The following is a 26,422-nucleotide window of genomic DNA, read 5'->3' as shown; positions in this document are numbered from 1 at the left end:
TAGGTACACATCTTTTTTATGAAGACATGTTAAACTCAACACAACAGGTAGCCTTTCTCTTTTTTTTTTTTTTTAATATTTATTTATTTAGGCTGTGCCGGGTCTCCCTTGCGGAGCACGGGCTTAGTTGTGGTATGTGGGATCTTAGTTCCCTGACCAGGGATTGAACCTGGGCCCCCGGCCTTGGGAGCTCGGAGTCCTAACCACTGGATCACCAGGGAAGTCCCCAGGAAGCCTTTCTTGTCACCTGTATGGCACAATTTTGCTGGGCAGGTTGATTGGGTTTTGCTATGGTTAATTTTAATGCTGACCTTGAAGGGATTAAGAAGAGCCCTTACTTCCGTTACATGAAGCGGCAGAAATTACCAGATGGAAACAGGAATTAAGAAGGGAAAAAAAGGCTCTGCAGTAATTCATTGTTTCCTAACCAAGACGGCTTGTGCTTACGACGTTGAGAGGCGGCTGCAACGTGGCTGTTTAATCAGATCAGAATAACTCGGGGGTGGGAGCAACTAGTACCCCCGCCACCCCCCACCCCTTAACTGCAACCTTTCGGACTGGGGTTGTCCCCGGGCTGCTGCCACGCTTTGAGTCACCGGTCTCCCCCTTGGAGAGTCGGCGGCCCCGCGCCGGAGAGGCCCCGCCCCTCCCTTGTGAATCGCTGGCCTTGGTGGGAGGAGCCGGCCGATGCTAATGAGCCGAGTTGCCGGGAGAGCCAGGAACTTCTTTCCCCTCCGCTGTGTCAGGATCGCAGAAATTATGCCCCTTCTCTCACCATGAGCTGGCTCTCCAGTTCCCAGGGAGTTGTGCTCACTGCCTACCACCCCAGCGGCAAGGACCAGGCCCTGGGGGGGAACCATGGCAAGGGAGGGGAGGAAGCCACCACGAGGTAAGCCCGGGCACCTGAAAGCTAGAGAACAAAACAAAGCCCTCTTACCTGCTCCGGGGAAAAAAGTGACAGGGAAGTTAGTGTGGGGAGAAAGGAACCAAAAGCCACAGGTCGCGCTAACCTCGTGCAGCAGCAGAAATCTTCGGCTGGGGTTTTCTGTACTTTGCACCTCACCTAATCCTGAAACCGCCTCTATGATGACTGGTGAAGACGGATAGGAAGGAACTGGGGCGATGGCTGTCAGGCTCCTTGCTCAGCAGGTGCATTTGCAAATGCTGAAAGATCAAATAACTATATTTGAAACACTTCCTGTGAGATGGAATTCTTGAATGGGCTCAAGGCCCAGCCACTGGAACTGCTGCTTGGGAACGGCGCCAACAAGCAGGAGGGCTGTTCGCTGTATTCTACAATCTGCTGTTGTTACAGTGTGATTCTTTCCCCCCTTCTTCTGGCTGAAAGCAAACTTCTTAGGCAGAGAGCCCAAGACACTGGCCTGGGGCAGTAGGTTTCACATTCTTTGGCGTATGTAGATTGTTTGTTGGTGGGGGAGCTTTCAAAAAGGTTCTGTCAGGAAGTAGTACTCTGCTGCTAGAGTGACCTGTGGTTAATGCTAAATCACTTTATAGGCAGATAGGGCGAATGTTCTATAGACCACTGAGGTGCAAAGAGTACCGTGTATCTGTGTACTTTGTTCTGTTTTTCCAAGCCTCCCCCCCCTTCCTTTCCTTAATGACCTTCTCACTAGCTGAACATTTTTACCTCCTGTCTTAGATAGAAATTGTAAATATTGGCCTAGAAGCTTGCAAACAGCAAATGCTAACCTAATAGGGTAGGATACTAAATTAGTTATCAGTAAGCACATTTCCTCCTTGATGTTTAATGTGATAATAAAACCTTCTTTGTTCTTTTGTGACTTATGCTTATGCCTTAAGCTGGAATAATGCCTTCTTTCATTTGTTTTAAAATCCCCAGATGTGGAGGAGGGGAATAAAAATCAATGGAACGGCTGTAATACTCTGCTCTAGATTCCCAGGCTGACCAGAATTTTTTCTCACGTTGCAACCACCATATGTATTCCATTGACTTAATTCATTTCCAAAGATAAAAGGGAACTGCTGCCTGTGCTTTGGATGTGTTATCATTTTATTTTGTGTGAGAGGGTCATGAAGTGTTCTCATCCATTTTTCTGTAGCACGCTAACGAGATAGTAACCTTTGAGCAGTAAGCAGACTGCAACGCCAACGCCTTACTGTCTGTAACTTGGACTCCCCTTGACGGTCAAAATGGCCAGAATTATGCAGACTTAGCACATGCTCCAGAGACTTTACTCTGGGATGGCCTGAGGATCTGAGCTGAATTTTGGGTCTTGATTGTGAGAGTGAAAAGAACCTTAGGGACTTTGAATCCTGACCTCTCATTTTTACCTTGAGGACTCAAACCTCAGGGATTAGGCTGCTGCAAGGTCTGTTGTCGTAGGGCTTTGCCTGGGGCTGCATATTGAGATATGGAGCCTTTATCCCATGTTTGTGGTTTTGCAGCCTGTTGTGGGTGGCCTATACTTGAGTGGGTTGAGAGAACAAAAGAGAGGAACAGCTCATTCTCAACCTTGGCCAGAGCAGGATCATTCTCAACCTAGGCTAGCGCAAAATCGAGAGGGTGTAGGGTGGGCAGCTGCTCATACAGTGAGCGCACTCCATGGCGTGGTAGTGCCAGACCTGTTCCCAAGTGCCTCCCCCACTGGCTGCCATACTGCTTGCCCATACTGGCCCCAAATTCCTACCACTGAATTAGAGTCCTAGGCTGGAGAAGACGGGAGCCTTGGTTTGAGGGCAGGGGGGGAAGGAGAGAAAAGGGACAGTCCTTATTGGCTTTTACCCTTAAGCATGGAATCATTTATCAGATGAGCTTAGTGTTTCTTTGGGAGGCACCTTCTTTAGCCTGGAGAGGTTGAGATATTGCTATTGGGGCGGGAGGGGGGTGGTGGTGGGAGGAGGGATTTGAGGGTGGGATGGGATCAGGAGCCAGCCTTTAAAGATGGTGGTGAGGGGGCGGGGCCCAGGGCTTGGCTCTGGCCCGAGGTTGTCAGCGTGTACTTGAAGCATTGGCAAGCAGCCCTGAGGTGCAAGTTTGGTGGTTGATGCCTATTTTAAAAAGCTCTTCAAAAGTCAAAACCAAACCAAAACAAACTGTGAAAAAGACAAAAGTTAGACTCTTGTGTTCCCATCTACCTATTCAGCAGTTGTTGAAGGGAGCACAGAAGTCTAACTTGGCTTATTGCAAGACTTTTTCTCCTAAATAACATGCACTTTGATGAACTACTTAATCAAATGTTTAGTTCAATAAGATGAACTCCTCTATATGCCATTTGAAAAGTATAAAGGATTATGTATATGATTTAGGATATTTATAGAAAGCATTTGAGTTTTAGTCCTATGTTACCAGGTCCTTTTTTAATTGTTGTTTTGGTCTTTGGGGAAGCTGTGATAGTAGGGAATTAATATTTTTGTAAGTTATCTGTTAGTCTAAAATTCCCTCCATTCCATTCCATTATCCCTCTTTATCAGGACACATTCATTGGATACCTGATTAAGGAATTCTTCCTACTCATGGTTAGACCCTCTCAAATATTTACAGAATTCTGTTTTCAATTTGTTTTGTTATATTTCTTCTTGAAAACATTAGGATTTGAAGAAATACGCTGACATTAGTTGTTCTGACTGACTTGTGCATAGTCAAATGTTTCCAGAGGAAACCACTTTTTATGAGTAGCTATATTTATAAGACTTTATTTACTTGTTAATTTTCAAGTAGGTTTCTTAATGTTTACTTTTGCAAAGCAGTTTTTCAAAGAATACTGCGTTTTGTCTATTCTTACTGTTTTCCCTTGACTTTCCCATCATTTTAAGAAAAACTATTGTTTGCTTCCTATCAGTTTTTGCTAATATTTGATAAACATTAATGTCAAATGGTATTTTTCTTATTAAACCTTTGAACTCTAGTTTCGTCTGAGATATTTTTATGTCTTCTATGAGTAAATGTATAGCATTCATCATGTAAGATCTTGTTTTGTTGACCCCGTTTGCCATTGGTGTTGGGCAAGCAGAACCGAGAGGCTTGGTTTATGTCATGATGACATAAACCCTGAAAATGTGGGCTGGGGACCAGCCTGCATGGGGTCACATCCCGATTGATTCTCCCACTCATTCTCAGTGTGGCCTTGGAAGGGTTATTTAAATCTCTACCTGTAAATTGAACTTCATATTAGCGCTCACTTCACTGAGAGGATTAAGTGGAGTGATCTAAAGCCCATAGAACAGTGCCTGGTTTATGGCTAGCTGCTGCTTGCTCTCACGCCAGATACAGAAAAGGAAAGAACTTATCGAGCTTTGCGGCATATCACATATTCTTCCTCATTTCAGAAGCATTTTCACAAATATCATTTTGTCACATGTTAAGAAACATGGGCATGATCCTTATGCTTAACTAAAAATGGCATAACTGAAAATTAACCATTGTGTAAAAGTTCAGGCCTGGCAGAGGGCTGCCGTCCTCTAATGTCTTTCTTTTACGTGAATTTACAGCATTTTAAAAAACCTATGTACTGTATCATGAATAGAGTTCTTTCCGTCTGAATTTGTGTGTTATCTGAAATTTTATATATTTTTGGTGAAGGAAGGATGGCGAAGAATTGTTATATTGCAATTATGTCATAAGTGAACGACTGTTTCTTTTTATTTTTCCTAGCCTTATCATTGAAGGCGTGATTCCTCATTCTAATTTTGCAGGAGTTACTGACCAAATACATTTTTAACCTGTCCATATGGATAATTGTTTTCTAGATCAATCTAGTCCTCCATGTGCTGGCGTAAGAGTACTTTCTAAAAACTGATTTTTTTTTTACTGTGTCATTTAGAAGCCCTATTCATAACTTTCTCTTGAATTGTTAAAAGACACACCCAGTATTCTAACTGGGCAGGTCTTACCTTTATTTAGAGTTCTGTGATATTTGCCTTTTAACCGCCCTCATCTGTGAGGCATGTGATTTTTGTGGGCCTGTTTAAAGTTATCTTCATGGGACTTATATTAGGTGTATGCCTTTCAAGTATAAGGATTTATAAATCACAAGAACCCTACCTTCTTAAAAAAAAAAAAAAAAAACCTGCTGAAAACTTTCCTTGTCTTCCACGGTACTCTTACTTCCTTCATCACCTGCCTTTGTTTTTCTTTTCTAACGGGGGCTAGTGCTTATTTGAAGGTTTATGATTGCTCTTTTGGTGTTTAAGTTCTTAGTACTTGTCTTGTTTTTGAGAGTGTTGCAGCATGACGAACTCACAAAAATTGATGCTTTTAACGACGCGCACGATGGCTTCTGGATTGCCTGGTAATTAGGCCTAAAGAGTTTTTAATGATTGGCCCACCAAAATGAATTATTTTTTCTCTTGTTTTAAAATTCCTCACTATCTGTACACCTGAGTATCATTTACAGGTTAGAAAAAGGACTCAGCATCCTAGAGGCCAAGGCCACACTTGTGTCAAGTGGAAGTCCCCTGTGCTCTATGGTCATGGATCTGTGAGGTCTCACTCCCTTTGGTGGCCTTTGCTCTCCTACGTCTTCTTGACGTAGGACCTTTGGGCAGGACCTTCTGCCCAAAGGTCCTGAGAAGCCTCTCTACTTGTCACCCTTGTGGTGTCCCTGTGAGGGAGCTTGGAACAGCAGAAACTTGAGGCCTCCAGGCTGTTGCTTGGGTGGTGATGGAGTAGAGGATGGGAGTGGGCGGAGTTAGCAGCATGGTCTCCAAGCTTGGTTTGGGGAAGAAGGTGTGCTAGGCTGGGTGTGATGCCAGTCCTTTCCTGAACTCTCTCCTTTAGGTGATTACTGTCCTGACCTAAACCTTTCATTTCATACAAATACTCCGAGATGAAATGGTTTGTTGTCAAAGTTTTAGTCAGTATTGATTCTTTAATGACTTTGTTTTACTTTCGATAAGAGGAGACAGAAAATAAGAAGTTTTCTTATTTGAGGAGAGTGGGGATAAGTAAAGGTGTTGGGGGTGGATTAGGGCAGAGGAAGTAGAAGGGATGACGTCTGGATAATTCTGAAGACACATTCTTTTGACTTCTGTGTTTGTTGCTGTGAGCTGGCCAAGTTTATCCCTTTTTTTGCAGGAAGTAAACAGAAACCATGGAGATCTGTGTGGCCAGTTACTACATCTGGAGTCTTTTCTCTACTCAAGCCCACTAAGTATCTGAATTTTTGTGTTGGAAAAAATTGTGAAACGTCATCCACTTGACACATGCTCTTTCGGTAGTTGCTTTTGCAAAGAACACTTGTGTCTTTAGGGAAAATGACGTTTATTGCAGGCATCTGGGTCATAAGGAAGAGACCATATCCCCTGTCTTCTTCCCTCAGGACTGGTCACATGGCATGTTGCTCTCTTTTTGGGACTCTGTTCTTTTCTGTCCACTGGCTTTATAATCTCCTCATTTCGAGCTTGACCTTGGCTCTCAATGGATACCCCACCCTCGTCGCCCTCTATCATCTTACATCTCATAGCAAAGGGACGGACTAATTTCAAATTTTTGAAAGGGGATCAGGTTTGCCCAGTTAATTTTTTTGAACTGTCCCAGGAAGCCTATGATTTGACCATTTGGGGTCTTTTTAGAGAAGCAGATTCTGTAGGCAGGGCAATTTCCCTCCAAAGGCAATGTGGCATCTTTGCTAAGCTGTTCAGAACTTATTTGATTCCTCATCTGTGAAATGAGTGTAATAATGCTCGGCTTCACAAGGTTCACTTTAAAGATCAAATGTGTAGCTTTTGAAAGTATTCAAAAAAATGTGAACATCAGGAATATTATTACTAAATCCTTTTCAATACAATATCTTATCTTTTCCCTGGACATTTCGCTGAACCAGAATTGTCATATCGAACTTTTGGGTTTAATTTGCACTTTCCTTTTATGCTGCGCATTAAAATGTAAGCTCCTTGAGGATGGAGATCTTGCCTTATTTTGTCTCTTTACCTGGGTTTAGCAAAGTGCTTGACTTACTCTAGGCAGGTAATAAAAGTTTGAATGAGTGTGAGAGGGAGTAGGGTGCAGTGATTACACCTACTTTGTGTAATCACTTTGGAACTGGACTCTCTGGGTCAGAGTCCTGGTTCTGTCATTTAATAGCTGTGTGATCTTGGGCAAGTTATTTAATGTCATAGAGCCTCAGTTTTTTCTTTTCCTTCTGCAAACTGGGCATAGTAATACCTAACTCAAGAGTTATTATGAGGATTGAATGAGTTAGTATATGTAACGTACTTAAAAGAGTGCTTGACATAAAGCACTGTGATTGTGATGATGCAGGGCAGTCAAAGACCTGTGGGTGAATTAATTTGGAAATACTGTTAGAAAGCATTTTTGAAATTGATTTGTAAGTGGTTCGGGAAAAGGATGCTTGCTTTAATACATATGCAATATAACTTCTTAATTTGAAAAATAATATTGTGGAATTAGTTTAAGATATTTATAAAAATATCTCAGATTATATTAATGTTAATAACTACTAAGAATACCAAAACAGTATCTTAAAAAGGGCTTAAAGGTATTGAACCCCTGTTAGGCACAGGTGACTGTTTTAAACAGCTTTGTGTAGTTTGGGTGGATATAAATTTCTAAATCGTTTGTGACTCTTAATAAGATGGAAAATCATCTTGTTTAGAGCAAGGAAAAGTTATTTTCTCATGTTCCTCAAAGACCGAATTGACTTTAGGTTATTTGAACACTTGTAGGTAAAAGTACTAGTATATCACCATACCTAAAGTTTTTGAAGACAGGATAATTTTTACGCTTTTTCTCCCTTAAAATATATTTGTGTAGTTTCTGAACAACTCTCTTTTTTTTTTTTTGCCCACACCCTGCGGCTTTTGGGATCTTAGTTCCCTGACCAGGGATTGAAACTGGTTGGGAAACTGCCCCCTGCAGTGGAAGCGTGGAGTCCTAACCACTGGACAACCAGGGAAGTCCCTGAACATCTCTTGATCTTATAAACTAAAAGTGATGTTTCACGGAGCAGAGCTAAGCTGAGGGTGTGATATCCATGGTCCAGATCACCACCCAGTTCCCCCTGAGCCCCATCCCCTTTCTCATTTAGTGCGCACATTTAAAGACTATACTGTTGGTTTTTCTCTTCATCATATTATTATACATAATACATTAACTTTAAATGCCTACTGTGCACTGGGCCTACGCTAGGAAACTCTGTCCCCTTAGCCAGTTCTTTTCAAATCCCTCTCATACCTGCCTTTCAAATTGCTCTTAGCTCGGTAGCTCCTGCTTACGAATGGCTCACAGGATCAGGCTGTTTTGCTTCCACCTCTAAGAGACTGGGGACTTTTTTGGTGGGAGTGGGAGTAACTGGAGGAAAGAAAGAGATAGTGAACCGGAGGGAGGAGGGAGATGTATGCCAGTGAGTAATGCAGTAGCCATTTTCCATAGGGGGAAAAACAGCATACATGGTAATCAAATCCCAGAGAGCTGTAGATTCTCCAGTCGTGCCATTTTCTGGATTCGCGGAGTTCTTTTCACCTGCTGGAAAACTCAAAGCACCATATATTTGTGGCATTGTTGCTATGGGAGGATGTGTCCTGAGTTCCCAACAGCAGGTTTTGAAATACATTTTTCAAACCTAAATAAAATTTTCAAGTAACTTGGGGGTGACTGTTCTCTGTTGCCTCTTAGGATCTTTGTGAATTGAGACGTGACAGTGATGCTTTTTTCTGCTGCCTTTAGTTTCGTCTTACTCTGGTACGGTGTCCTTCTCAAGGTACATGAGAGCCCTGCACATGCCGATACGATATGTCTTTCCACAGCCCCTTAACATGTGCCCGTCTTCCGTTAGGGGGTATGCACTTGTCTAAGTTTGTCATTTATTTGGAAGATTTAGGAACATGGAAATTGATATATGTTCTTGTGACACTAGTTGAATCAGATTAGAACTGTAAAATGTAATTAACTTAATAAACTGGGAAATGCTTTAACATCATGCTGCTGTGAAACGGAAGCTGTGTAGAAAAATATTGGAATTCACACTAACAAGAACTCTTGAAGTTTGGGTGGGTTGGCTGTAGAGATCTGGTTTATCTCTGAATGCTAACGTCTGTCAGATATCGTCTATATTTTGAGAAAAAGAGTAAGAATTATTTATTGTTGATGAGCAGCATAAAATTGAAATCCTACCTGGAATGAGATTTGGGTAACTTAGAAAGGCATTAAAAATATGTAAATGTAGAATGTCTAAAAATTTAAATTATTTAAAAGAATCCTAACATGTATTTTAATAAACAACCGTGAAGATTTTTGCTGGATGTATATGATAAGCCTAGAATAAAATAAATGTAAGAATTCCTGCCCTGAAGGAGCTTGCATTATAATACAGATGGATTCTGAAACAGCGTTTTCAGTATCATATTTAGGAAACCATGGCATGGTTCCCCCTTTTGAGGTATAAAACTTTAAAATAATTTGTTATTGAATAATTAAGATTTGGTTTGAGTAAGAAAAGGTGAGCTGGCAACTGAAAGTTGAAAGGAACTTTGGCTATTTATAGGTGGTCTAGAAACATGTAACTCGATCAGCTTATTCTATAATTAATGTTTTGACTAGAGTTACTAAGTGTGTGTCTTTTCATTTCTCTCTGGTCCAAATAATACTGTCAAAGCTATGGCCCATCATCTTGATAGAAGTTATTTAGATCAAGGTAGAAGTAAATTTGAATGATGTCTTTATTTATTTTTAAGTAAATCATTGTTATTTTTAAAATTTATTATTAAAAATGGAGATATGTATGCCTCAGTATATCCAGGCTAAAAGTCTTTTGATTTATGGCATTTTTGAATCATTCTGGATTATAGTATAACTATATGATGTCATCAGACTGGATATATTTAGGTAATTGTATAAGTGTATTAATCCCTTGCTCCCATTTTTTAGAGAAAGGTTTCTATACTTGAGGACCAATAGGGGCCTGGCAGGTTATATAATAAGTGAAGTGGATGATTGGAAAGTGCAGGCCTCAGAAGAATGTGGGTTTTGTTAGAAAATGTTACTAGAATTTTAAAAATACTGAGTAAGCCCCCCAAAATCCTGTCTGCAGGTTCGATCTGGCCCAGGTACCACCATTTGTGACCCCTATCCTGAAGGTCAAGGTGACTGTTTGAGTCGGCTGTTGCTGTGTAACATACCACCCAAAACTTAGTGACTTAAAATAACAGTTTTCTCTCTTGATTCTGGAGGATCACAATCAAGTTCTTTCTTGGGGTCCGTCAAGCAAGATGGGCTGAGGCAAGGGGATCGTCAGAGGCGTCTTCATGCACAGGTTTGACACCTGGGCTGGTGGGTCATCTTTCTCCTTGTGCAGCTTCGCCACATGACTAGCTTGGGCTTCCTCGTAGCATGGCAGAGTCAGAGTAGTCAGACTTCCTACATTCTTGCTGGCTTACCCCAGAGTGAGCATTCTAGGAAGTCTAGGTGGAACCTGCCAGGTTTCTTGGGGCTTGGCCTCAGAAGTTACTCAATGCCACTTGGCCATATTCTGTTCGCCAATTAATCATATCCCGTCTCAAATTCAAGAGCATGGAGGAATAGGCTTCACCTCTCAGTGAGGGAATGGCTTACAGAGCTTGGTAAAGAGGTCATCTTTGGCAATAAGCTACTCAGTTATCATTCCAGTCTCTCTGTATCTGGCCCTACCTGCCTTTTCTGGTCTTATTGCCAACTCCTCTTAGAAACCTCTCTTCCCTGGAGCTTGACTTTAAAATTCTCCCCTAGTACGTGTACACATCCTATGTGCGTTTACCCTCTGCCTTGCTTTATTAGGCAAGTTTATACTGTAGAAATTTTTCTATTTACTAAGAACATAAATGCCTCAAGGGTGGGCCTGATTTCTTTTTTTAATCCTAAGCACTAGATGGATTCAGTACCCTGTATATAATAGGAATTCAACTATATTTGTGCATTGATGGATATTTTATATTTTGGAACGGTTGGGTTTTATGTTTGCAGGACAATTTAGTATAGAGCCTTTTTTTCTTTCCACCAGAAACAAAAAAAAAACTTGATTCTCAAAAACGTTTTTCACAAAAGTGCTAAATTTGAATTTGATTTTAGGCACAAGTGAATTTGAATTTGGAAAGAATAGAGTCCTGAGAAATGAGATCTTCCTTGTATAGAACATGTTCCCTCTATTTGATAGCAGCAGAGTTGCCAAAGGCCCTTGTTTGTTTACATCCAATGATACTTACTCTAAGGGACTATTGGACACAGATGTAGTATTTTGGAATACGTAATCTTTTTGAGATCACATAGTACATATGGAAAACATCCCAGAGGCTATATAAAAATTAATTGCCAGTATTTGAGTTGCTTGCTTTTTCTACTCCCAGAATGTTAGTTAAATTTAGCAGTCGTCCAATAATTCCTATCATTGTGCCTTAGCATACCTAAATAGCATCACTGTAGGGTATCCTTTCTTTCTTGTTTAGAGACATTGCTTTACTATACCAGTTACTTAAATGGATTTGTCTCTTGCCACACTTCCTTCAAAGCAAAGAGGAAAATAAGTGGCTAGGACACCCTCTGAACTCTGGGTGGAGGTGGGGGGAGTGTTTTTCCCTTAAAGGAAGGAAATTTTTTAAAATTAGTACTTGAAGATTAGAATATGTATCTATTTCTTTAAAAATACTTTGTGTCTCCAGCTTAGAGCTGCCCCTGTTTTTGTGAGAACCTGCTGCATAAATTTTAGTTATTTGTCTATAGCAATGATGGTCATGTTTTATTCATCAGATCACTTAATTCCTAAGATTTTAAGGTCATTTAAGAAACACATTTACACCAATTTTCCCGTCCCTATACTATTGATCGGAAATCATATCATCTCCGTTTTGCAGGTAAAGGAAAGAGACTAATCCCTTTTGAGCTTAGTTTGAAGCTTGAAGCTTGAAAGCCAAGGCCAGGCTATGTGTCTTTAAAATGAAAGGCTTGTCCTAATAGCTTTTTACACATTTCAGGAGAGACTAATACTTTGTTAATCTGCTTAAAGCAAAATTTCTTTAATAAATAAGTGAAAGGAATAGAGCTCTGTTTCCCAAATTGTGTGTGAAATATTGTTACTAGGTGTTCTGTTGAAAAGGAGTTTCGTGGTCCAATATTTTAGTGTAAATAAAGTTTACTGCAAGACGCCTTGTAGCATATAATATTTTAGCTAGTATTTATGAATTGCTAAAAAAAACTGGTAGCAAGAAGCATATTTTAAATATTCTGAAGTTATTTGACCTAGGAGCCTCTTTTATTTTTTAATAACACTTGTTACCAATGTTCCAGGGAACACAATTTGTGAAATCCCCAAATATTGCTGTTTCTTTATAAGTGGAAAAATGTTCAAAAATTGTATACTTTGGAGTTAGGGACATATTTTGGGCTTTTTCTGTTGTGTTGGTAGTAGTGGTAGTAATAGGTTTTTAAAAATTACCCTTCTTCTGTGGCCACTATCTGTTTTATTGATACAAGCATACCTGTAAAAATCTCCCCTTGGTGAACATATTTCCACAGTAAGAATGTTTATTGCTTTTTAATACCCAAGCTTTATAGAATATACATCTTTTAATACAACATTTTTTAACTTATGTTTTTATAGAGAAAATTTATACGTATGCCTCCAAACCCAATAACGAAATTTTAAACACAAATGTGGAGGAAATAGCTCGAGTTACATTTTTAGTATAATGGGGACATCTTGAAAAACATACCCAGTGTCAATCAAGAGGATATATGCCACGTCACTGCTTGGAAATAACACTTAATCTTACTAATAGTTTGATCTTCAGTAAACAGCACTTAAGCATTTTACATTCAACATGATAGTTTGTTAATTGTGTATTGGAGTATTGCTGTGTGTTTTGTTTTGGAAAACGGGTTGAGGGTCTGGGGTAGATGTGTTATATGTTACTTTTTCTCCTTGAAAGAAGAGGACAACACCAGTGTTTTTTTCAGGGAAGGATTGCTGCCACTAAATTAGAGAGGCTATCTTAACTTATTTAACAGCCCAAGCAGGTAGGTGATATTACTCCCAGTTTACAAATGGAGAAATGGAGGTGGGGAGTGGTAGAGAGCCTCACTTGAGGTCCTAGAGCTAAGTGGCAGGACTGGGATTTGAACCTGGGCAATCTGCTCTCAGGGTCTTCACCACTGTGCTGTTCATAGAAATTATTTGTTTCCAACTTTTGTAAGCTGAATATGGTTTCTAGAAGTATATGCAGAGCAAGTTAAATTACAACAGAATGTTTGGTTGTCTGGTAGTTCGTGTGTGTGTTTATATATATTTATATAATAAAACTCTGCTGTCTTCATATTGAGAGAAGCTTCTGTGAATCTGGATTCTCAGCAATTCACTTAGAAGTAAAATAGGCACTTCGGGAGATAACCTTAACTACGTTCAAACCCCAAGATACCATTTACTGCAATGAAGTAGTAAATAGTTTTACTAAATTCTGCTGTTTAAGTAAATAATTTTGTGTGGCCTTGAGGTATCTCCTGGCATTTTGTGGTCAGCTATTCATGCAACTGGTGCAAATGGTATCACGGAGGAAAAGAAAAACAAATATTTATTGAGTACTCTCTGTTCAAAGCCCTTTAAAATGGACTTTGTTTAATCTTCATTAGGTGAGAATTACCATCCACATCTTAAGAAAGACAAAGCTCATGTACACAGAATAACTGGTCTGAGATCGTACAGCTTGTATATAGATCAATTGTGATTTGAACCTTGGTCATTTTCATCCTACTGACTGGTATAGAATAGGGGCCATTATCGTTTTTCTCCCTTCCAAGCACATGTGTCTGAATGACAGTGGGGCCTCAGTTCAAGGGTGGGATGTGTTCTGTGGCAGGCCCTGATCTGGGTCTTTCAGAGCAGCAGTCTGGACATGCCGTGCTGCCTTGGGGGCCGCAGGAGCCATGGGGAAGTAAAGGAGAAAGCCCCAGGCCGGGACCTCTCTTCTCTCTCCATCAGTAGGCATTTGTAAACTGGAGACTCTCTTCACATGCATTGAAAAATCTCCCGACACCAGCATGACACAGTAATAAGATGTACCTTTAAAATACTGCCACCAAGACTTCCTTGGCGGCGCAGTGGTTAAGAATCTGCCTGCCCATGCAGGGGACATGGGTTCGAGCCCTGGTCCGGGAAGATCCCACGTGCCACGGAGCAACTAAGCCCTTGTGCCGCAACTACTGAGCCTGCACTCTAGAGCCCGTGAGCCACAACTACTGAGCCCTTGTGCCTAGAGCCCATGCTCCACAACAAGAGAAGCCACCGCAATGAGAAGTAGCCCCCCACTCGCCGCAACTAGAGAAAGCCCGTGCTCAGCAAGGAAGACCCAACGCAGCCAAAAATAAATAAATAAATAAAATTAAAAATAAATAAATAAAATACTGCCACCATCACCACTGTCATTGCTATTAGGTGGTTGTATTTTTCTATAAGGGCTCAATAATCAGATTTTCCTTAGTGCTAGAAAAGTAAGACAGTAAGACAGCTGTGAGGCTACATTGTCTCCAGGTCTTCCCCAACAGTCTAGGTGGTCTCAATACCCTTTCTGTCACATGAGAATTTTCCACTGAAATCCAAACGAGCCATTTTCTTTAACTGGGAAAGTGTGGAAATGTTGCAGTTGCTAATGAACAGCTCCTTTTCACTTAGTAAAGTCATCCAAACACTTCAGGGGGCTGCAAGGACATTAAAGTCTTGGCCTACCACAGACCCAAAAGTCTCAAAATAAAATGACCTATTTGGAGCGTCAAAAGCGCTTTTGATTAAATTACTGAAAATAAGGTGGTGAGGGCTGGCTGACTGGACAGTATATACTTAGAACTATCTTCTAGCCATGGATATTTTTCATAGCAAATAGATTTTCTTAGTTTATAACTACTAACCAAGTGATCAACTCAACCACAGCTCTTTCTGGAGCTTCTCCACGTTTAGGCAAAGTAATTTGAAACTTGTCCGAAAGCCAAAGGTTGGGGATTACCTTATTCTTGGTCCTAAACCTAGACCTGTTCTATAAATAGATTTTGATTTCCAGGCCAAGCTGTCCCTGCATGACATGTCCCCGTAAATGTCCCGTTGCCACAAATTGCTAATCTTAGCAAAAATAGAATTCTTTGTCCACTCAGAGCTTTCCTGGGATGCCATCTCAGTGCTGCTTTACGACACAGGAAAGCATGCACACATCACCCAAAGAAATCGATTTGTCTCCTAAGATTCTCTGCCTTCTAAAGCTGTCAGTACTTGACATTATACCCTTTCTCTGTACCCAGGCAAATGGTTTGCATGGAGCGATCTTCCAAAGCAGCCAAGTCTGCAGACCCAGTGCAGGGAGGAGAGGGAAGGGGGAAGGAAAATATGAACCCTGTGCTGCCGAGGAAACCAAGCATGATGGGATAGTCTTGAGAAAGGGGCCTGCTCAGGCAGGCTTAGCTCCATGGGCAACCTGCCTCTTTGGGGGAGAAGGAAGGAAGGAAGGAAGGGAGCATGCAGTTTGAAAAGAGTAAACCATTTCACAGTGTGAAAATTTGACAGAGAAGCCCAGGCTGCCCAGCCCTTCCTTGTCTCAGGCCAGTGGGTCCAGAGGCCTCAGGCTAGGGTAGGAGGGGTGCCCTGGGCTTCAGGGTCAAGGACAGAAAACTGGGCCTAGGCCTGGAAGAGGAGGAGAGCAGTTAAGGAAGTATGTGGCGATTGCTCCTGTGGCCTTACAGAGGTGCTGGCTGGCAATAGAGCTGGCCTGCGGGAGAAGCCAAGAACCCAGACGGCCACGTGGGCTGACCAGGAGTGAGCATTAGGCTGCTGGGCAGAGCAGTTACCAGGGCTCTTGGCCACAGGGAAGTGTGTATGCAGCCTCTCAACAGCCTTTTGGGCAGAAAACAGACGATGGGCAGGAGAAGATTCCCGCAGTGACATGGGCCAGGTATTCACCAGAGACTATTTATTTGTGCCTTTGTAGGGTAATTCACATCTCCTCAATTACGCTTCCTGGGGACGTGGCCAGGGAAGCGTCTCTTCAGGTACACCTTTTATTTTTAATTGATAGTACTGAAATTTTAAACTATCTCATAACATTTTGTTCTGTGAAACATTAGCCAGTCACTTTTAAAGCTTGGAGAGAGTTGGTCTTTAAATTTCCACCTGGAATCCTAATAGTCCAAGCATCTTGAAGAAGTGATCGAAAGAGTGAATTTCATTAGGACAAACTAGCTTCCTGAGCAAAATGTTAAAATGCACAAAATTCATTGAAGGTTAGATAGATCTTTCCATGGAGATGGCTAAAGCAAAGATCTGCCCGACTGTGTCTCCCCGCCCTGCTCCCGTCCCTATCTGCTTGCTCTTTAAGGGGAGTTCCCCAGGCTTCTAAGGACCCCGTGCTGATAAGAGATGTGGCCAAAGTCTCTTTAAGGATGTAGTGCTTTGTCAAGGACTGGTTTAGGGAAAGTTTTAATGTATTTGTGTTGCAGGTGACCATTTCTGGGTCATTGACTCCCTCCTCTCTCCCTCACACACACTCACTACTTCTTTCCTCATCTCATTTTTATTAATGAACTAAATTAAGGATTAAATAACCTGTTAAATTGTGAGGATTTTGTATGCTGCCTTATGTTACTCATCAAAGAACAGCTTAAACTGAGCCCCATCTATAAATGACCAAGATGTAATACAATTGTTACACTGCGTTTTCGTGTACGACTAGCATCTTTTTTCTGTCATTCAAGTAATTTGTATTGCAAAAATGATGATAGCATTGAAGTGAATTTACAATTTCAGAGATTTTAAGAAAATGTCCAAATATTGTGAAGCATATAAGATTTATTTGATTTCTCATGAATCTTCTAACTTGCGACGTATGTTTTTAAGCTCATAGCATGCAAAGTTTTCCTTCTTTTTCAGAGGAATATTAAATGCTACAGATCTACATAATGCTGTGTTATTGATATATCTCCTGGGGCTTCCCTGGGGTTCTGCGGTTAAGACTCTGAGCTTCCATTGCAGGGACGTGGGTTCGATCCCTGGTTGGGGAACTAAGATCCCAGATGGTGTGTGGCGTGGCCAAAAAAAAAAAAAAGAAAAAAAGATATATATCCTTTTCTCTATGCATGAACATTTTTTTAACATATAGACGTATTTATTTATTTATTTATTTTTGGCTGTGTTGGGTCTTCGTTGCTGCTTGTGGGCTTTCTCTAGTTGCGGCGAGCGGGGGCTACTCTTTGTTGCAGTGTGTGGGCTTCTTATTGCGGTGGCTTCTCTTGTTGCGGAGCACGGGCTGTAGGCACGCGGGCTCAGTAGTTGTGGCTCGTGGGCTCTAGAGTGCAGGCTCAGTAGTTGTGGTGTACAGGCTTAGTTGCTCCGCGGCATGTGGGATCTTCCCAGGCAAGGGCTCAAACCCATGTCCCCTGCACTGGCAGGCAGATTCTTAACCAGTGTGCCACCAGGGAAGTCCCTGTGCATGAGCATTTTAAAGTGTTTATACTATTTAATATGTTATTTGCATTACGTCTTGGATAAAAAGTAAATAAGGACTATATTAATTATTTGTTTGAAAGCAAACCTTATCTATAGATTCTAAAATTATACTTGTGAGTAATGTAAACAATCAACTGTTTCTTTACTGTCTGAATTATCATTTTATTATATTTAGAACATGAATTCTTTTACACTTGGAGAATTTTATATGTTGTATGTAATGACAGGTTATTTGAGCTGAGGGTAAAATCTACCACTTTTGCTCAATCCACGGCAGATATTTAAGAGTTTTCCATTTTAAGTATAACATTTACAGGAATATATCTGATAAGCATGTATTTAATTCAGCAGTGATTTTATGCATTTTATTTTATTTTATTTTATTTTTTGCTGTATGTGGGCCTCTCACTGTTGTGGCCTCTTCCGTTGCAGAGCACAGGCTCTGGACGCACAGGCTCAGCGGCCATGGCTCACGGGCCCAGCCGCTCTGCGGCATGTGGGGTCTTCCCGGACTGGGGCACGAACCCGTGTCCCCTGCATCGGCAGGCAGACTCTCAACCACTGCGCCACCAGGGAAGCCCCGATTTTATGCATTTTAATGGCATGTACCACTTTAGACGTTGCACATATATGAAGATAATATTAGTGCTTCATGAATTAGTCATTTGGTTAATTTTTACTTATAATTTCCATATCAGTCATTTCACATACACACATACACATGGGTTTACATGGGCAGGAAATTTGTATTGATTTTGTGATTAATAAAATGTTATTAGGAACTTCCCTGGTGGTGCAGTGGTTAGGAAACCTGCCAGTGCAGGGGACACGGGTTTGAGCCCTGGTCCGGGAAGATCCCACATGCCGCGGAGCAACTAAGCCCGTGCGCCACAACTACTGAGCCTGCACTCTAGAGCCCGCAACCCACAACTACTGAGCCCGCATGCCACAACTACTGAAGTCCACGTGCCTAGAGCCTGTGTTCTGCAACAAGAGAAGCCACTGCAATGAGAAGCCTGCGCACCTTAATGAAGAGTAGCCCCCGCTCACTGCAACTAGAGAAGGCCCGTGGACAGCAACAAAGACCCAATGCAACCAAAAATAAATAAATAAAATTTCTTTAAAAATAAATAGATAAATCAAATGTTATTAATTGGACTGTTTAGCCAAAGCAGTCTGGTATGTTTGCTTATTAGCATTAGATTCATAATTTAAATTTATGAAATTATTTTAAAAACAAATTAACTGGCCCCCTTTTAAAATTAAATGGCAAGTTGACTTAAATGGTCAAAACTCCTTTGTAATTTCAGAATTCAGAATGAAAATCTGAAGGCTGGGATGACAGGAGTGAGGGCGGTAGAAAAAGAATTGTTTTTCCAGGGATGCTGTTTTCTCAGGTCCTCACGAAAAGCAAATGGAAAAATGTATGCTTTTTCCAAGTGATGAAAAAGAGGAATAGAAAGATGTCTGTATGTATATATTTTGCCTTCACACTTGCACTGATTTCTGAAGTTACTCCAAAAGGACATCTTAATGCAGAATAATGTGTAAGTGGATTATCGTTCCTGTATCTTTCATGGAAGTACTCTGGTACTTTCAAATGCAAAAGCAATAGCTGTCCATTTCTCCTTCCTGGGAGGAAGCTCCTATCTTCATCTGAGAGGAGACCTGTTGCCTCTCACTGCCGGGTTTCTCCTTGTCTTTCATGCTAGAGATTGATACATTTGTCCTAAGCTGCTGATGAGGCCTCAGACGTCTGGCTGGGGAGCCATCATTAGTGATAACAACTATTAATTCCTCTAGAAATTTAAAATTAGCCCCCTTGGTTGTGTTTGTTCAATACATTTTAGACAAGGAAGGGTAACAGCAAGTACATTTTTGGATGTTGAAGAATTAGAATCTGCATCTTCTTGGCCTTGTGACATTGAGATCTTCAAGGAGATAGAAGGAAAATAGAAATTTTTATATTAGACAGTACTTAGATGCAGCACACTTAGAATCAGTTTCCTGAATCTCCAAAAGATGGAATCATTGTCACTGGTAGCAGCTCTATTTGTTTTCATTACTCAGTGTAGCAGCTGTCAATGATGAGACATCTTTAAAAACAAAAACAAAAATCCGTACTATGTTAACTCTTCTGTGAAGTGTGTTGAGCAGGTACTGTGTTCTGTCCTATGCTGGGTACACTGTGCTATTCAGAGAGAAAACCCTGTTGCGGAGTTTTCAAATTTCTGCTAAGGATGACGAGCCGTGTCACATGTTACAATCACTATAGGAAGTTACAGTCACTATAATAGAGGTTAAAACAAACCAACCAATAACCCTGCTATGGATGTCTGCAGAGGAAGGACATCTCACAGTCAACTAAGGACCCAAGAGAGTTTCAGGTTTCATCTTGTTGGAGTGGTTGGGTAGGATTTGGCTTTGGGGGAAGAAAGTAAATATATTGTGAGGAGAGGGAGGTTCAGATGGGCGTTAGTTCTATGAGGATTCTAGTTTGGCTAGAGGACAGGAGGTGGAAGGAAAGGCAAGAAGGGGAGGTTGAGGCCAATTTGTGGCAAGCCTCAAAGGTCAACCTTGACTGGGGAGTTGGGATTACTTTCAGTCAGTGGCTGCGTGTAACCTGCCCACTTTTCAGAATAGCCAACTGCTCCAGTATAGACCCTTGGTTCCCTTAAGCTGGGACAGATGTAACGGAATGGCATTGTGGTGAAAAGAAGGAGCTCGGGATTGTGAGACAGCGTGGTTTCATACCTTGAACCCATCACTTACTAATTATGTGACCTTGGGCAAGTTAACCTCGCTGTGTTTCAGTGGCGGTATGAGGATTAGATGAGGTAAACCACAGAAAGCGCACAGACCCATTGCAAATAACTGGGAAAAAAAATAAAAGAAAAAGTTTGGTCACTACTGTACCTCTTATGGCATCTTAGACAGTCTCCTCCCCTGTCTGTCCTATTATGAGCATAGCTCACAATAAGTCTGTCAGTGAATCCAGAGAGAGACAAAATATGATGGGGAGATGGGGGAAATGGTCAACACAGGTAAGATGTAGGTAAAAAGAAAGTATGGCATTTTGTATGAACTATAAGTAGTTCCTTTAGGTTCATTTCCTATAGTGAAGTCTGACTTCCTAGAACAAAGATGCTTGTCTGTCTCCTTCCCATATTCAGGGAAGAGAATGAAAGAAGTATCCTCAGGCTGGGGCGGCTTTGGTGGGCTTTGAGCCTGAGCTCGAACGTCCTGGTGAGTCCTATTGGTGCCTGGGTAGAAGATAGAGGTTATGGCTTGTCAGCCCTAGACAATCAGAAAACACTTTCTTGACTGTGGGATAAGGTCTCAGCTACAAGCTCTGTCAGTAGGCCCTCAGACCCCTAGTATTTCCAGAACTAACATTTGCAGTGTCTGTCGCTTGCAGTAACTTGGACGGTTGGAAACTGTGGTTGTTTAGAGTTTCTCTGAGATCCATGAACCTGAGTTGCAAGTCCTGAAGGTATGGTGTGTAGAAACCAGGCTCTAACAAGAGCGGGGAATACCTGCCCGGCACCTGCAGCCAATTGTCTTGAAGTGATGAAGCTGTGTGCTTATAAAGAATAGTTTTTTAGGGAGACAGTTTAGTGAAAGTTGACATGGCGACTTCCCTGACTTCTGAAAGAAATGTGAATATGGAGAAAGCCAGAAGTCTGTATAAATATTTCTGTGGTTGCAATTCTGAGGATTTTGGAAGCGTTCAGCTCATATCCAGGTGGTTGGCTTCCTTAGTATCCCAGGGAAGAGGCTGAGCTTGGAAGACACTAGCTCCCTGTGAGGGGCCAAGGAAATTCTGCGTAAGCCTCTGGCACTTGGCAGCTTACCTGACAGGGAACCTCTGGCCTGGCATCTTATTGGTGGAGTGCCAGGCTAGAAGCTACTGTCATTGGCCAGATTTTGAGGTGGGGTGGGCTTTCCAGGGCTCACTGATAATCACCTGTGGACTGCTCAGGGAGCCTTGTGTGAATGGCTGAGAAGAGACAAGCTCACTAGGAGATGAGCAGGCCAGGCTGCAGAGGGCAAGTGCAAATGACAGAACCAACCACTGGTAGTGGGGTTTGGCTCTAGTGGGAGTTAGTATTTCAGTTTGTGATGGCCCTTAATACACAAATGGACAAGATTCATTATCTAGAGAGGTGACTTGAAGAAATACTCAAGAGTTGAATTCTGAGAGGCTGCACTGCTCTGCAGGAGAGCTAGTTATTATAGCTTTTTGTAAAATATATGTTTACTTAATTTTCCTTTAGCACAGACTTTTTTTTTTTTTTTTAAACAGTGAGTCAACTTGTTTTTCATTTTGAAAGTTGTTGCCAGCATACTGGATTGTTGAGTCAAAGACGTTTCCTTGGTTTCCTAGGGAAAGGCTTGAGCAGGGAAGAGCATGACACAGTGGGGACGAAAACATCTCAGCCTCTCACTCTTGGGTTACTGTTACTTTTGAGGAACTCTAGTGTGGGCTCTATTAATCTTTGTATATAGGTCAGGGAGGGAATGAGAAGAAGTGGGAAGGAAAAAAAGCAACTTTGTATTTCTGAATATGGCCTAACTGTATCAAAGGGTCACCAACAAGATTAGCACAGTTTATGGTTGCATGTAAGTATAATTCTTGAGAAGACTGAGCTTTTTCAACATATTTCAATAATATTTATTATGAAAAATAAATAATAGCTAACCTTCCCACGGTGCCCTGCGTTTGCCTAGTGCTGTCCTATCTACTTTACAATATCCTGTATGTGAATGTTGACTCCTGTACTTCACAGTACTGTGAGGGTCAGTATAATTTTGTCTCTGTTTTGCAATGGAAGAAGCTGCGGCACAGAGGCTCAGAAACTTGCTCGAGATGACACGCGAGGAAAGTAGTAGAGCAGAGCTGGGTTCAAAGCATCCTGGCAGTCTGGTTTCCAGAGTTTGTTCTCTTAGTGACTGCACGATGTCCAACTGTCCACAGACTGAGTTTGAGGCAGGAATAATGACTATTCTGTAGTCCCTTGCATACTGGACTTGCCCAATTTACTTTGGAAGTACCCATTCTACTTCTTTATGACCAGGAAGTGCCTTATTTAATACTAGAAAATCTTAGTGCTGATATCCTCTGTACTTCTAAGAAGTACTTCTTACAGATCTCAGTGAAAAATGCCTCGCAATAGTAGCTTCTTGGCATTGGCAGGCGTTAGGCTGACTATTAGGCTGACATTCCTTGGCTTTCATGATGAGCTTTGGCTGAAGTGAGACCAATCTATGTGATGTATGTTAAATGTGAAAGTCACCAGATGGCAGGATGATCCAGCGTTGGGTATGTGAGTATGATGGGTGTGTGAGTGATGATTTGGAGTTGCCCTAGTATGCTAAAACCTCCATAATGCTTCAAGTAGGTGGACACGTTTTGTGTGTGTTCCATGTGTGTCCATGAAGCTTATAAAGTAACACAGCATGGTAACATGCTCAGTTACGAAACCTCAAAAATTCTTCCAACAAAATAGCATTCTCCTTAGAGGAAACTTGGAAAGATAAATAAGACTGCAAAGAAGGAAATAAAGGTCACTTATACAACTACTCCAGAGCCAGCCACTATTGAAATTTACTTTCCCTCTTTTTTTTTTCCCCACACATGCATTCCTAGACGTGCTCTCTTAAAGCAACAGTTGGGGTCATTAACATGTTGTTATTCTCCCAGTTAAATTTTAACCAAGGTGTGGAACGCAGGATGTTTCGCACATGCATTTTTGCCGGAGAAACCACAGCTATGTGACTATTTATAGTGTTTCTTAGCTATCTCATGCATCGTTTCCTCTGGTACTTCCTCAGTGTCACTGGCAGTCCTGCTGCTGGTCTGTCTGTTCTCCACTCGTGACATCTGAGTCATCACTGACATCCCTCTCCCCAGGCTTCCTCATGGAGCCTGTTGCTGAGCTTGGCTATTTTCCTTCTCCCTGAAATTTCTCAGATCTGTACTTTATTTTTCAACTGCTGCCCCCCAGCCAGCCGTCTCAGTGCTGTCTAGTGCCTGTTTCTGGGCCTCAAGCTGCTTCTCTTTTCAATCCACACTTTAAAGTAATTTTCTCATAACTGTTTTCTCAGCATCCTGTTCTTAGCAGAACTCCCACATGATAACACCTCTCTATTAGTTTCTGGTTGTCTCTACATCGTTTTCAGATTCTCGGTGACATCCTCCTTCACCTCATCCACTCCGTGCCAGGCAAAGACACACCTTGGTCCTTTGTTATCGCATTGTTCAAGGTAAACTGTGCTGGCCCTAGTGGAAATTGTGAAGTAAGCAAAGTCTTTGCCATTTCCACCCTCTATTCTCCATTACATTTCTGACCCACAAAGGTTTTTCTTTCCTCCCACGTGTCTTTTGGTTTTTCTTCTTGTTCTATAATTCACACTTCTAGTCAGATATGAAAGGATCTGATATTGGTGGTTGACACTTGAATGAATGTGATCACGTGTTCTTTTATGTGATCAAGTGTCTTTAATGAAATAAAGCTAGTGCAAATAGATATAGTTTATTAAAAAAATGTACTTGGCTAATAAAAAGTTTGCAACTCTGTGTTGATACTCTCCACCCCAAATTAAAAACAAATTTTTTTTTCTAGTATACAAGTCTGGGAATAACTACTTTAAGCTATAGCAGTAAACAAGAAAAGAAGCGGAAGGGGGAGAGATAAAGAATAAGACAGCCAGTAAGAGATAATAATATTAGCAAGCTATGTCCTTTGATAAAAGTGCATTATTATGAGTATGTTTTTCTTTGATAAAAATGCATGTTGTGTGCTAATTAAAAAAAAACACATTCTCTTTGTGTTTTATTGTGTAGTCCTTCATTTCTTTTTTTTTTTTAACATCTTTATTGGAGTATAATTGCTTTACAACGGTCCTTTCTTTCTTCTCAGCTACATGTATATATTTATTGTATGCATCTTAGAATAATAACCATAACAGCATTGAGCCTGGTGTTTTCTTTATCCCTGAATATCAACGTCTAGTTAAGGCCAGGCATTCTGTGTACAGTCAATAAATGATTGCTGATTATACGACAGTGTTTTGGGACAAAATGATCTTTCTTTGTATCTCCAGTGTTTTAGTTTATTTTTACCCAACAGAATGAAAGGATTTGACTCTGTAACACCCGTATCAGAAATCCGTGTTTCAACAACTGCCTACAAAAAATGGTACCCAGTTGTTCACGAGGAGATTTCATTTGCAACCCGTATTGGCGGCAGCTAGGGGTTGATTCCTCTTGTTCTGATACTTGGCTTTAAGACCTCGTCTTTTGCTTTGGGGACTGGGCTAAAAAGGGAGCTAGCCTGAGACCACATGAAATGTGCTTCAGCGGCTATGTCAGTTTGCTGGCTTGGCAAAGACAAATTGTATGGGTGGCTTTATATTCCAAAGCTGGAGCTATCTCTTTGTCCCTGGCATGTCTTCATACTCATAGACACCAATATTGTCCTTTCCTTGGTTCAGCCAAAACTGGGGAAGTGGGGAGAGGGGTGGAAGGACTTTTGTTTAGAAAGTATGTTGGGGGTTGAGGCAATGTCTGCTTTCAAATCCTGGATCTTCAGTGACCCTCTCTTTTAAACATTCTATGATTCTATAATTATGGTGTGCTCTATCGGTACAATTGTTGCATTATACATTTAATAAGTTAAAATGATTTCTATAAGAGGATATAGGTTTTTCACTGTAGTGGAAGGAGATTGTATGATAAGACAGTGGAGGAGAAACAATAGATGTATTGTGTAGCTGCCTGGAACATCTACTTCCTGAAGGCAAGCCAGTAAATGAGGAAGGATAACAGATTGCCAACCCATGGGCTTGCCCACTATGCTCTTGGAAAACAACAAGGTGAAATTCAATGTTTTATGTCTTTGGATTGTCCCACAGTGATTGCCCTGCATCAGACAACACTTGACTAATAAATATCCTGTGGGTTTTAGTTTGTTATTCATTTTACATTTGCTTTCATGTTGTTGTATTTTAAGCTAATGCAACGATGAAATGAATTGTTTTATTTATTCTGTTTATAAAAGCAATGTTAATAGCTCAAATAAAATGAAAATATGTTTGTAATGGCATCATAGCATATAAGGTGGTGTTTTTATTTTTGCTCCAGAGGCTAAGGATTGTATTTATACACTAGTGCAGATCTGGAGTGAGAAACAAGTAGGTGGAGCTTGTATATAAGTAATTGTGGTTCATGTTACATTTTCTACATCAGGATGTTTTCATTTTTAGAGCCCACCTTTATTTATTAACAGTATTAAGAAATACTTCTGAAGGAAAAAAAATAACAAAACAAAGCAAAACAGAAAATATAAAAAGAAACAAAAAGAAATACTTATGAGTAAGAATTTTCACTAAGGATCACTGCTTAGTGGACTGTGGAAGAGTAGAAATTCTCCATATCCAGGTCACTAGAGAATGAGACAAGTCAGGATTATGATGGTCTATCATATGGTTCTACTCAAATAGCTTGGTCACCAATGATGTGGCCTATCCTGTGTTATTGCAACTGCTGAAGTGCAAAAGGCAGAAAGGTTCCTCAGTGATTTGCCTGGAAATCTTCAGTTTCTCTGGACCATTCTTCTTGTCCATACAGTTTTGGCCTTAGACTTCTCAGCGTCTTTAGTCAAGACTTACTTTTGTAATTAGGGAAAAGTGACTAAGTAGATTGTCCCCAGAGTGAATTGCCATGCCACTTTTCCCATTCTAGAGACTACAAAGGTTCCAGCTTGAGAGTTCCACCAGACCAGGCTTTGGCTTTGCCCAGGTTCACCTCTGGTCCTACAGACTCCTGAGGACCGGCCCTGTGTTGGGTTGCCTTACTGAACTTTTTTGGGCTTTTTCTTCCCATACTCAGTGTAGTGAAAAATCAAGCCACGTCCTGAAATGGATAAGTGAAAGGTACAGGAGCTGTTTTGTAAGGATATTTGAGGTTATGGCTG

General features: G+C 41.1%; 1 protein-coding gene across 4 annotated transcripts in view; it reads left to right on the top strand.

Moving 5' to 3' along the window:
* The first annotated feature begins 712 nt into the window (after positions 1-712).
* Positions 713-26,422, top strand: part of ARHGAP18 (Rho GTPase activating protein 18) — a 132,009-nt gene continuing 106,299 nt past the window's right edge. For 3 of the 4 annotated variants that reach the window (XM_079938882.1, XM_079938881.1, XM_079938879.1), the window contains exon 1: positions 729-889. In XM_079938882.1, coding sequence (XP_079795008.1) covers positions 777-889 — 113 coding nt within the window. In that variant the 5' untranslated portion in view covers positions 729-776. Of the gene's footprint in view, positions 890-26,422 lie in introns of all 4 variants that reach the window. The other variant, XM_079938880.1, reaches the window with a different exon arrangement.

Source organism: Stenella coeruleoalba (genome assembly GCF_951394435.1).
Source record: "Stenella coeruleoalba genome assembly, chromosome: 12".
Lineage (NCBI taxonomy): Eukaryota > Metazoa > Chordata > Mammalia > Artiodactyla > Delphinidae > Stenella > Stenella coeruleoalba.
The sequence above is the reverse complement of the archived record's forward strand: the minus strand, read 5'-3'. Positions and strand labels throughout refer to the sequence as shown.